The sequence below is a fragment of the Peromyscus eremicus genome, chromosome 8a (genome assembly GCF_949786415.1).
Source record: "Peromyscus eremicus chromosome 8a, PerEre_H2_v1, whole genome shotgun sequence".
NCBI classification, from domain to species: domain Eukaryota; kingdom Metazoa; phylum Chordata; class Mammalia; order Rodentia; family Cricetidae; genus Peromyscus; species Peromyscus eremicus.
Genome location: NC_081423.1, coordinates 88,414,208 through 88,427,356, shown reverse-complemented (window position 1 = coordinate 88,427,356; position 13,149 = coordinate 88,414,208). Strand labels below are relative to the sequence as shown.

General features: G+C 46.7%; 1 protein-coding gene across 5 annotated transcripts in view; it reads left to right on the top strand.

Moving 5' to 3' along the window:
* The window catches only part of Tex2 (testis expressed 2), a 122,318-nt gene that overhangs the window by 71,760 nt on the left and 37,409 nt on the right, over positions 1-13,149 (top strand). For all 5 annotated transcript variants that reach the window (XM_059271988.1, XM_059271986.1, XM_059271987.1 and 2 more), the window contains 3 exons: positions 1,397-1,597; positions 2,758-3,097; positions 5,644-5,891. In XM_059271988.1, coding sequence (XP_059127971.1) covers positions 1,397-1,597; positions 2,758-3,097; positions 5,644-5,891 — 789 coding nt within the window. The remainder of the gene's footprint in view (positions 1-1,396; positions 1,598-2,757; positions 3,098-5,643; positions 5,892-13,149) is intronic.

The following is a 13,149-nucleotide window of genomic DNA, read 5'->3' as shown; positions in this document are numbered from 1 at the left end:
GAACTCCAGCTTGAGGATCTGCTGTTCTTTTCTGGCCTCTGTGAGCACCCACATACATGTGCGTACACTTACACAGACATACACACGTACATAAATAAAAGTAAAACAAGTCTAGAGAGATGGGGCAGCGTTAAGAGCATTTATTGTTCTTGCAGAGGACCCAGGTTTGGTTCTCAGCACCTACATGTTCCAGGGGATTCGACTCCCTTTTTCTTTTACTTTTTTAAAAAGATTTATTTATTTATCATGTATACAGCATTCTGCCTGCTTGTTTGCCTGCGCACCAGAAGGGACCACCAGATATCGTGTAGATTGTACCATTGTAGGTGCTGGGAATTGAACTCAGGACCTCTGGAAGAGCAGCCAACGCTCTTAACCGCTGAGCCATCTCTCCAGCCCCCTTCACTCCCTTTTTCTGACCTCCTCGGCGCCAAGCATGCACATAGATAACATGCAACCAAATCAGTCATAAAATAAGTCTGTAAAACTTGGGAAAAACAAAAACAAGCCGCCATATGAGTATATTTGTACCAATCTGAGGATGGTTCAGGCTCTGGAGCACCACTGTACTCCTCTAAATTACTGTAGTAACGAGGACTTGTTGATTGCACCTGTTTATTTGCTGTTGGATTCTCACTCATCTGCTTTTCACTGTATGATTCCCATGAGGTACCTGTTACAGTGTCATTGGAATAGGCTAGAAGGGTTTCTGAGTCTTAAAGGAATGGTAACAGGAGTTAATGTGGTTGACAACATGTCAAAGATGGTTTGCAAGTAGGCTAAGAACAGCAGATGTTTGGCTAATTTAGAAAGCTAGACTATGCTGGGAAAATGGCTTAGGTACTGGCTGCCAAGCTTGACAGGAGTTCAATCTGAGTCCCACACGGTGGAAGGAAAGACCTGTCTTTGCCTGCAAGTAGTCTTCCAGCCTCCACAGGGGCACTGTGGCACACATGTAACAAACAAACAAAGAAATGTAATCTAAAGACAGCACCAGACTGGGAGCCAGGCATGGTGACCCACACCAGTAATCACAGCACTCAGATTGTGGAGGTAGGAGGATCACCAGTTCTAGGTTAGCCTGGGCTACATTGTCACAAACAGAAAAAAGCCAGGCTGGATCAGTGCTCATTCCCAAGGATGATTAGGCTTGCTTCGTAAGACTTGAATTTCTCCTTTTGCTTGGCAGCTTTAAGAAAAGAATCGTATATTTAGGATAGCGGATATTACCATACTACCTCTCGAAATTTTTGGTTATCAAAACCATACTAAATTATTCCATAGTGCTTGGCAGCAGGAAGTTATCACTGCGCATCATGAGTTTCAGTCTCAACATCCAGGACACTCGCTGTTTGCACACTGTTCACTCTTACTCACAAAGGTGTTTTTCCATCAGGGATGGATGAACGAGATCTACAACTATGATCCAGAAACTTACCATGCAACTTTGACACACTCAGTCTTTGTCCGGCTTGAGGGTGGAACCTTAAGACTTTCAAAACCCAACAAAAACATATCCAGGAGGGCAAGCTACAATGAAACGAAGCCAGAGGTCACCTACATCAGCCAGAAAATCTACGACCTCTCAGACAGCAAGGTGAGTCTGGGTTATTCTGGAAGCTGAGCTTGAATGAGTGGAAAGCATTTGGGATCTTGATTGCTATACTGCACCCCACCCCATGATGACAGCATCCCAGACAGTAACTGTGAATCACTGGGCATCCTTTGAAATGCAGCAACTTTGAGTGGACCCACAGCCTGGATTTCTATGAGCTTCCAATGCCACAGCTCCATGGACCACACCTCCAGGAGCAGGGTTCTCTGCACTCAGAATTTTGACTTTAAAAGCTGATTATACTGATTATGGCTAGGGATGCAGCTCAGCTGGTAGAATGCTTGTACATACACAAAGCCAAGGGTTCCATCCCCAGCACCACATGTACCAGCTGTGGTGGCACAAACCTGTAATCTCAGGAGGCTAAAGCAGGAAGATCCCCATGATTTCAAGGTCAGCCTGGGCTACATAGTTTGAGGCCAGGCTGAGCTCGTCTATATCGTGAAATCGGGTTTCAACCTGCTGTCTACACACACCCTAAAAAAAAAAAAAACAAAACACTGCATTTTAGTCTAAAAGCAATGTGTTGTGGTGCCAAGTATTGATAAAAGCTCTGTAAAATGTAAAAATTGTGCACATGCCAGTACATTTTGATAAGGTACTGTTTCTATTTTTGTGGAAAATACAAATTTTTATTACACACAGACATAGGTTCTCTGTTCTTATAACTCAAATGAGTGGTCTTTAAGTTCCTCCATAGTAATGGAAGTATGTAAAGTAGTTGCTGTATAGATTCATCCTTGAGTTGATTCCCAGCATTGACCTGCATTTTCTGTCTAGACCGGAGATACTTTTCCCCCCAGATTAAGATTCATCTAGGACCATTAATCCAGTTGGTATCCAAGCCTATTTGATAATAATCAGAGTAACGTTACTACTCTGCTACTGCTACCTAAGAATGAAAGATATTTATAGCTCTTGTGTACTTCTGAAATATGTACACTTCGGAATTTTGAGGAATAACAAGTCATTTCTAAAAATTTTGCGTTCTACAGTTAGGTTACAGACAGGTGGTAAGAGTTACTTAACTTCCAGCATTTTCGTCAGAGGCTCAGAAAGGCTAACCTTTCTGATACATGTAATATTGATGCACAAGGGAGACGGTCTGTGGTATGTAAATCATCATTTTCCTTTCTCCGTAGATTTATCTTGTACCTAAAAGTCTGGCTCGCAAACGAATCTGGAATAAAAAGTACCCCATTTGTATCGAGCTTGGTCGGCAAGATGACTTTATGTCCAAGGCTCAGACGGATAGGGACACTGGTGAGGAGAAGCCACCTGCTGAGAAAGAGCTGGCGAGTGAAGACATTAAGAAGCCACCCCAGCCTCAAGAGGGGACGAAGTCTAGCCAGAGAGACCTGACCCTGTATCTGTTTGGGAGAACTGGCCGGGAAAAGGAGGAGTGGTTTAGGAGGTTCATCCTGGCATCTAAACTGAAGTCAGACCTCAAGAAGCTGCCTGGGGTTTCTGGAAGTAAATCAGGTAATAGCGTTTGTGCTAAGTGGGGATGTGTTTGAAGGGCTTGTGGGAAGAGGAGGAGGGAGTGCCAGCAGCAGCCCACCTTCAGTTCATTACTCTCCACCACCCCAAGTGTGTTGTCATGATATGTGTACCTTCTACAGTAACCGCTACCGCCCTTGGTACTGAGTCATTTTTCCAGTGATGGTCCATTTGTGGGTATATGTGGTTAGCCTGTGGTGGCATCTGGGACTCTCTTTTCTTGATATTCTCATCAAAGCAGCTACAGGAGACCCTTGTCTGAAGAAAATGGTAAGAGCAGAGCATGGTGGTACACACCTTTAATCTCAGGACTAGGGAGTCAGGCAGGTGGATCTCTGTGAGTCTGAAGCTAGCCTAGTTTACGTAGTGAATCCCAAGCCAGCCAGAGCTACATAGTGAGATCCCCGCCTCTGCCACCCGAGTGCTGGCATTAAAGGCGTGTGCCACCATGCCCAGCTGTATTTGGTTATTTTTGATGACTTGTACTTCTGACACAACACAGTCAATAAATAGTAAGAGCCAGGAGTGTGGAAGGCCTTGGTATCCACTGTAGACTGAAATCAAGCAAGCCTCCACTCTCACACCATCAATACCTTGATTAGCCTGAGTTACCTTAAACCACTGTGAGTTGAGGTGGAACTTCAGGCATCGGGTGAAGACTGTACTGTATTTCAGAGCCACTGCCCAGCTACTGGATGATTTACATACTGCAGACCGTCTCCCTTGTGTATCAATATTACATGTATCAGAAAGGTTAGCCTTTCTGACCCTTTGACCAAAATGATGAAAATTAATGTATGAACAGCCACTGCCCAACTGGCTTGTTATCAGCCCACAAGGTGCTCAGTCTCCAAGACCAGGCACCTCTGTAAATACCGCATGACGACGGAAGCAGTCTTGCTGGCTGGCTCAGGCCTGTCCTCTCTGTCAGGGATGCCATCACTTAGAGACATAGGTTTTATTGGCAACTCATGGTGCACGTTCTGACTCAAGAGACCCAAGCAAGGATGGAGATTCCAAATTTTAGCACTCAGGTCTAGTTCAGTCTGAAGTAGCTGCAGGAGGAACAGAACCCAGAGAGAGCGGAAAGCCATGAGCTCCCCAGCACGGTTCCAGTGTGATGTTCCCAAGAGGCAGCCATGAAATCTATAATCGTGATAGCTCCTGTGCTGTGTCCCACCCCAAGTGAAGACGCTGCCCCGTGGCAGGGGACAATAGCCATGCTGTAGTCGGGTTTTCCTCTCCTGACCTTGAATAGGGGGAGGAGTATTCTTGGCTCTGTCTTTTTTAAATTGTTTTTTATTCATTAACTAAACTCTAGAGTTTATTTTGATTACTGCATTTTCTCTTAAAGTCCTTCTCTTCTACTAAATTCCAATCCAGGATACCACATTGCATTTAGGTTTTATTTAAAAAAAAAAAATAGTGTGGGTGGGGATATAGCATCATTCTGACATTTAAAATAATGTTAAACTTTGAAGTGGTTTGAGAATGATAAAAGATTATAAAAAATTTGAATTCTAGGTAAAACTTGAGGTAGTCAGTCCTGGAAAGAACCTAGCTAAAAAACAAAACAAAAAACCCAAGTTAAAGTAGCCTTCCCAAGTGTTTGTACAAGCAGAGAGAGCGCCATTCAGATGGCTGGAAATGGGCAACCACCACCTGACCATCTTGATCTTTACCTGTCTGTCCTTGCTCACACAGACACCTGAGCAAATCGATTGGTGTCAGCACTTGATGCTTAAAACCCTCGGTTGCAACATGATGAACTGAACCTGGGGTCACGCTCCATGCACTTGACCATCAGGCTCCTGCCCTTTCCTCCACCCACACTTCCTTTCCTTTGTGTGTCTTCATGGGGACTTCTCTGAATCTTGCTTCTTCGTGGGCTGTTCTCTGTCTGGAGCGTTCTTCCGCTAGGCCAAGGAAAATGGCAACTCTTTCCTCAAAAGATAGTGCAGGTGTCCCTGGTGGATGTCTGTGCCCGGTCAGCAGCCTCTGGCAATGCTGGTTACAGGCAGTTGTGACTTACCTTCCCACGGGTCTGACGTCAAGGGCAACGATTCTGCCTTGTTCTCCTGGTTAGCATGGAATAGGTCCAGAGAAGGTATGTGATGAGTGATCTGTTGAATGAAAGATGGCATCTTTGAAATGCCCTGAGCTGTGGATGAACAATTCATTAGCTTCCTGCCCACCCTCCATTTACTCTGTTAACATTCACAGGTCCTCTCTGACTGGAGGGTACATTGGCGCTGTGTTTTATGCTTTCCTAAAAGATCACTGGGAGCAAAGAAAAAGATAGCCACCTGGCATACTGTGCTGCCCCCATTCCAAAACTACCTCAAAGCAAAAAAAAAAAACCATTCTAAAAATCATCTAATGTTAGAGGAGAAAGTATTCTTTAGGGTAAAGATTTTAAAAAATCATATGGTGGCATTTTAGCTGCTTTTCCATTTAAGGCGTGGGTGTTTTGTTTATTCCTGACCTTTTTTTCCATCTGTGTTAATAGCTCTCACTTCTCACCCCAGGGCTTTTGCCCACCCACAGCAGACACGGCAGTCCCTCGGGGCACCTGACCCATAGCCGAAGCAGCAGCAAAGGCAGCGTGGAGGAGATGATGTCCCAGCCCAAACAGAAGGAGCTGGTGGGCAGCGTGCGGCAGAAGGTGCTCCTGGACTACAGTGTGTACATGGGCAGGTGTGTGCCCCAGGACGAGCGAAGCCCCCACAGGAGCCCTGTGCAGAGTGCGGAGAGCAGCCCCACAGCTGGGAAGAAGGTAAAGCTGCCAGGCGGGCCTTTCTGCTCTCCTTACACTCACCTTCATGTGCGAGGGATTCATGCCAGGCCCCCCCCCCCCAGTCCAGGTTCCAAAGACATGGTGATGAACTAGACATGGAGAGGCCTGTGTTCAGACGGCAGGAAGAATTGAAGCTGGGTTAAAGGTGATGGAGAAAGGCCCCACTACTATTTGTGTTATCTGGGTCTCTTTGAGGAGGTGGTCAGTGAGCCATAGTGATACATGCTAGAGGGACATTCCAGAAGGGACCCCACTGTCTGTAAAAGCTCCACAGCAGGAATGCAGTTGGGATACTCAAGGGATAGCATTGAAGCCAGTGTGGCTGGGCAGCAAGCAAGGACAAGAGAGAGGTAGCAGCTGTGGAGGGTGGGCAGGGCCTCTTCAGGTCTGTTCTGAGGGAGATGGGGTGCTGGGAGGGTTTAAACAGGGAGTTCCATTGTTCTAAGCTTAAGTGACTCTCCATGGAGAAAGGCTGTGGGGAAAGGAGTGGGTGGGAAGCTGTGGAAAGGTGGGCTGAGAGGCGGGTGCTAGTGGGTGGTTGGGAGGAGAACTACCTGGTTTTGCTGATGGACAGATGTGAGGGATGTGATGCCTAGTTTTTGCACCTGACAACAGGCTCTAGGTAGGAAGGTCATGGGGTCACTGGTAGTAGAATCCAGTGTCTTTGAAGTCGTGGGTGGTCCTCGGCTCTGTCACTGCTTTTGAAGATTTAGCGTGAGAACGACTTCAGAGTGTAACAAGCTGGACTTTGACTTAAGTCACTCAGAACACGATTGTTAATACACACTGCCGTAAACCAGACTTGTCTGGGCACTCTAGAATTACTCTAATCCCAAGAAAATCCTCACAAACTAGATCTCTCCTTGATGTCGATGGGGAAGCAGAGCTGAGAGAAGTTAAGTTGCTCAGGTATAGAGCTGCTGAGTAGTGGAGTGAACCTAGTGTCACCTGTGACTCTGATGCCCCTTGGACTGCGGGGACTGTCGTGCTGATGAGCACTCTGAAGTCAGCCTGTACCAGAGGCCTCCTGCCTCTGCTGTGCCCCGCCGTTTTGAGGCATAGCCCCTGCCTGCAGTCCCCAGCCTCTTCTCATGGGTAGTCCATCGTGTTTGACCTCTTGTCATGGCCAGACTGCTGTCTTTAATGAGGAACATGGTGCCTTCCTCTTCTGCCTCTGGCTGCCCTTTGGTTTACTTGTTCTGTGGAATCTCTTCTGTGTGGAGGTGACCGCGGACCTGACCCATGTGGCTTTGCTGGCCTCAAGCTCACTGCCTCCACACACACTCTGAATTACCAGCTCTGGTGAAAGACTTCCCTCTAGGCTAGAGTAGGTGACATCCTCTCTTCTAGAAGTGTCCTGGTTGCCTGTGACAGCTCCCTCCTCCCCACGTTCTCTTTATCTAAGGACATCAGTTGTCTTGATCTCATCAGATCCAAGGAGAACAGAGAACTGTACACTACTACGTGGCAAGGTTGATAAAAATCTTTCTGAATGGTTTTCTCACATTAAAAATCAAAACAAAGCCGGGCAGTGGTGGCACACACTTTTAATCCCAGCATGCCAGAAGCAAAGGCAGGCAGATCTCTGAGTTCAAGGCCAGCCTGGTCTACAGAGAAAGTTCTAGGACAGGCAGGCTTACACAATGAAGCCCTGTCTCAAAAAACAAAACAATAAATAAAACCAGAGCTGAGCATGGTGGCACACTATTGTAATCCTAACACTCACGAGGCCGAGTCAGGAGGATTGTCATCCTGGGTTATACAGTGAGAGCCTATCTTTAAAGAAAAACTAAAAACAGGCCTGGAGATGGCTCAGTGGATACAGCACTTGCTGTACAATCTGGATGACCTGAGCCCAGTACCTGGAGCCCACTTAGAAGCTCCAGCTCAAGAGAGGGGACCCCCCCCTTGTTAATTTAATGATAACTGCCATGCTCCAGGAAACCAGAGAGATAGAATTGCGTAGGAATGTGTGTGGGTCACTGTCTCCGACAGGCATCTGAGGAAAGTGAGCTTGACTCCCCAAATCTGCTTGGCCTGCCTGAAGTGTGTCGGGACCATATTCTGGCTTTTGGGGGTCTGGTAGTGTGGGCGTCCTTGAATAAGGTGCAGGTGTTAGTCTACTGGTCCAACACTGTGAAACAAACAACCCCAAGGTGGTTGCTTCAGATAATAGCTACTATTTGTTTTCCTCACAAATTTGTAATTTCATCAGGGGAGGCAAGGGAGGACTTCCGGCTGCTCTGCGCAGTCACCAGGGGAGGCTGGAGAATGACCCACTGCCAAGAGGAAGGGCCCTCTCGTGGAGTACAGTAGATTCTAGTTGTGGAGTGGAGCTCAGCCAGGGCTGAAGGCTGGGGGCCTCGGTCCTTCCTCTTGTGGCCTGGGTTTCCTTCAGGCACACATTCCTAGGGAAAGCAGGAAGCAGACGGTAGGTAGACTGCTGCTGTTGATCAGGGCAGTCATGGAAGCTCCTGTGTCTGGTCAAGGAGAAGGGCAATAGGCCCTGCCCTTCCCAAGGGAAAGTATGATAGGTGGAAAATGAGCTCTGCCAGGGTGTTCCTGTCCCACACGGTGCTCCTGTCCTACACTACATTGTGCTCCTGTCCTACATGGTGCTCCTGTCCTACACGGTGCTCCTGTCCTGCACTACACAGTGCTCCTGTACTACACGGTGCTCCTGCACTACACAGTGCTCCTGTACTACATGGTGCTCCTGTCCTACATGGTGCTCCTGTCCCACACGGTGCTCCTGTTCTACACAGTGCTTCTGTCCTACTGTACGAGTCAGCAGAGCTGATGCTGCGCCAATTTCATATTACCTTTGTGATTTGAGCAAATGATTCCCACCCTATGAAATACTAACGTGGTTCTCGCATTTCTCTGCTGCCCCTGTTCACTCCCAGACAGGCAAGTGCCTTAGTGTCTGATTTGTTGTCTGCATGTATCATTCCGTCTTCTGTTTTATCCAAAGTTTTGCGTACTGTGGTCCATTCACAAACACTTTCTGAAATCACTGTATCCATTCATAGAATTCACTCTCATCTTTTTAGACAGATCCAGAGACTCTGATGGGTGGATGGTCTGTAGTTTAAGGTTTTCCCCAGGATTTTGCCATTTCTGGCAATGCTGGGTAAATAACGTGAGTGTGCTTTCACGTTGTTGGGGTGTCTTCAGTGCTGAAATCCTGAAAGCGGGATTCTGGGTCAGAAGGTGAATGCACATGTGCTTTGGTTAGAGACTGCCAAATTCCATCCCTAACAGTCACACCAGTGTTGATTCCTACCAGGAAGGTATGGCACTGCCCATTTCTCTGACCTCACCAAAGGTGGACCTTTTGGATATTATTAGTGTTCATCCCTTCAGCCAAAATTAGGACATTTCCTCAAGTCCATATCACCTCCAGCATCATAAGTCCAAAAGGAGGGCCTTAAAGGAGTCAGAGACACAAAAGAACCTTTGACATTTCCTCAAGTTGCTCCAAATTATGTTTTCAGACTTGGCCAGCACCCAGATGTTCACCCAGGTTCACATGTCCCCTCTTTCATACAGGGGGGCTTGGGACACTTTGTTCTTTTTACCTCCACTTCCTGCCATCTCCCCTTCCGGCTCCCTCTTACACACCATAGTCAAAATGTTTCTGTCCCTGAAGGTAGGGCTCCAGAGTGTCCTGAGCACAGTCACACATTCATCTCCCTTTAAGTGATGCCCAGTGCTTAATGAGTTAGCCAGCTGGTTACAGGGTGAATAGGCCAGTGTTCAGTCTCTGGTGCTCAGGAGCTGAACCCCAGTTCAAAACACCCAGATGAACTTTCTCACAGGGACCACCAGCTCACAAATAACATGGACACTTAGTATTAATTATAAATGCTTGCCCTTAGCTTAGGCTTGTTCCTAACTAGTTCTTATAACTTAAATTAACGCATATTTTTATTTATTTATTTATTTATTTATTTATTTATTTATTTATTTATTTATTTATTTATTTTGGTTTTTCAAGACAGGGTTTCTCTGTGTAGCTTTGCGACTTTCCTGGGACTCACTTGGTAGCCCAGGCTGGCCTCGAACTCACAGAGATCCGCCTGGCTCTGCCTCCCCAGTGCTGGGATTAAAAGCGTGCGCCACCACTGCCCGGCTAACGCGTATTTTTTAATCTGTGTTCTGGCATGTGGTTCTTTACCTCATCTCTCTGTACTGCTCATTCTGCTTCCTCTGTGTTTGGCTGGTGACTCACTGGCAACTCCACCTCTCTTCCTCTCTGAGTCCTCTCTGTCCCCAGAAGTCCCACCTAACCTCTTCCTGCCCAGATAATGGCCATTTAGCTCTTTATTAAACCAATCACAGTGACACAGCTTCACACAGTGTAAAGGAATATTCCATAACAGACTGCGGGCTAGCATTGTGTGTGAAACAGTTCTAAACATTACTGGCAGTTAACTTACCCATAATAATTAAATACACGATCAGAAGGTTTGGTATAGAAACAACTTAAAGCTATTAAGCTGCATTTGAATTATAAAATAACACTGGTTTCTAGACGTTTAATGTCTGGTTTTAGGTGATTTAAGTCATAATTCAAAAAAATTCTTTTGTCTCCAGGTGGGATAATCTTACTTCTGGTTTATGGGTGTGTCGGGAGGTGGGGTTCAGGGGACACCCTGCAGGTTGGCTGCACACATGCCCTAGATTTGAGGCCAGGGAGTGTGTGCCTTGGAGTTGGCTGCTGGGAGAGAAGACTGCCTGGGCAGGAGTGTGTGCCCATCCTCCAGGTGGGAGACTGCGGTACTCAGATGCTGTGAAGCACTTCGCTTCTTTTTCATGGGAGGGCTGAGGGAGCGCTAAAGACACCACAGGCTGCTCCGGGGTAGAGCCCTGCTGTCACTGTCACTCGGCTTTGTGGGTCTCCTCCCCCAGACAGGGTGTCTCTGTGTAGCCCTGGCTGTCTTGGAACTTGCTCTGTAGAGCAGGCTGGCCTCGATCTCACAGAGATGTGTCTGCCTTTGCCTCCCGAGTGCTGGGATCAAACACGTGTGCTACCACCGCCCAGCCTTAGTTCTGTTTTTGACTTAGTGTCTGTGAGCTGGGTTATAGAACGGTACCACCTGTGTGTCAGAGGATAAGAATTATGTGGACAAGAATCAGCTGGAGACCAGGAGACCTGAACCTAATAGAGGTTTCCAAGGCTGTGCTTTTCCTCTCAAAGTGGGTTTTTCAAACATGTAAAACTGGAAATGGAAAAATGCTTATTATAAATTAAAGATGTGAAGCAATGTGTCCAATTTAAAAATAAAAATTTAAAGGAGACAGGAATGCCAAGAAAAATCAGCAAGGAAAAGAGTAGTTTTTATTTTGTAAGCTTTTTTACATGTGTTTAGTATGTGTGTGTATACACATTAAATGTACATATGTGAATGCCATGGAAATAGGAGGCCGACTTTCTGGAGTCAGTTCTGTCTTTGTACCATGTGGGTCCCAGGGATTAAACTCTGGTCATAGCTGGGGATGGTGACATACTTGGGAAACAGAGGCAGGTGAATCTCTGAGTTTGAGACCAATCTAGTCTACACAGTGAGTTCTGGTACAGCCAGGGTTACTAGTGAGATCCTGTCACAAAAGTAAATGAATAAATAAACAAGCAAACAAAAACTCAGGTCATCGAGCTTGGTGGCAAGTACCTTTACCTGCTGAGTCATCTCGCTGGCCCAAGGACAGTCTTTTTAGTAAATGATGTGGGAACAGTTAAATAGCAGAGGCAGAAGCAGGAAGTTGAACTCCTGCCTCACACTCCTTGCAGAGTTACCTCACAGTGGTCACAGACCTCAAGGTAAAGGAAAGAACTATAAAACACAGAACAGAACTAAATCTTGAGGTAGATGAAACCTCCTGAGCGGGGTATGGGGGTACACATCAGTAACTCTAGCACACAGGAGACTGGGAGAAGAACATGAGTTCACTCTGCTTAAAATAAACTAATGAAGCAAAAAGAGAAAAATAAAGGTCCTTCTTAAGACCACATAAGCAAACAACCAAAGTAAAGTAAATTGGGCTGTAACGACTCCATATCGGCCCAGGACCCCCAAGACCAAGATCTCAGCACAAAGGAGATTTATTTGCCCCCAAAGGACAGAGGGCAGGGATAAGAGACAAAGACAGGAGACAGAGGACCAGGGAGAAGGGGAAGGGAACAAGGGAGAGGTAGGAGGTGTATTTGTCCCAGAAGGACAAAGGACTGCCTTTGGATAGAGAGGAGACAGACATGGCCCATAGGAAAACGGCGGTTTATAAAGATACAGGGGAAAACCCCGTGTTAGAATGAGGTGTCTAATTTTAATTGGGCATGATAATTAGGCGAGCCAAAGGGGGCTCTTGATTGCTGGACTTCAATACTTTGGTAGCTGGACCTTGGTGGTTAGCCTCAGGAGGAGGAAGTGGCCAAATAAGGGACTAGACCGTGGTGTCTAGCTTTAGGAATGTAATCGAATGGCTTTTAGCAAGGCAGAGGGAATGGGGAGAAGGGCAAGGCCTGCCAGAGCCCTGTTTGCCAGGCCCAGGCTGACTAGAGGCCCTTCCTGGGCTCCATCCAAACCCAAACCTTTGGTGCTATAAACAGTACCATCAAGAGCATTGAAAGAGGGCTAAGCCAGATGGCTTGGCGGGTACAGGTGCCTGCTACCAAGCCTGATGACCTGAGTTCAATCCCAGAACTCACATGGTAGAGAGACTCACTCCGACACACTAAATACAAATAGAACAAAATGTAATAAAAGCAGCTTTTCACGTTAAAAACAACAACAACAAAACCCAAAACAAAACAAAACAGGCACTCGAGAGATGGTTCAGTGGTTAAGAGCACCTGCTGCTCTCCCAGAGGCCCTGGGCTGGCTTCTCAGTACTCACATCAGGTGGCTCACTACTGCCTGTAACTCCAATCCCAGAGTATCCAAACCCTCTTCTGGCCTCTACAGATACCAGACATGAACATGGTGCACAGACATACGTGTAGGCAAAACACTCATGTACACAAAAATAAATTTTAAAGTGGGTCAAGGATCTGGATAGACATTTCAAAGAAAAGCATATGGGGGCTGGAGAGATGACTCAGCCATACAGAGTGCATACTGCTCTTGCAGAGGGCCCAAGTTCAATTCCCAGAGCTGACAACTGCTTGTAACTCCACCTCCAGGGGATCCAATACCTTTGGGCTCCCAGGGCTCTGGCCTGTTTGGGCATCTGCACT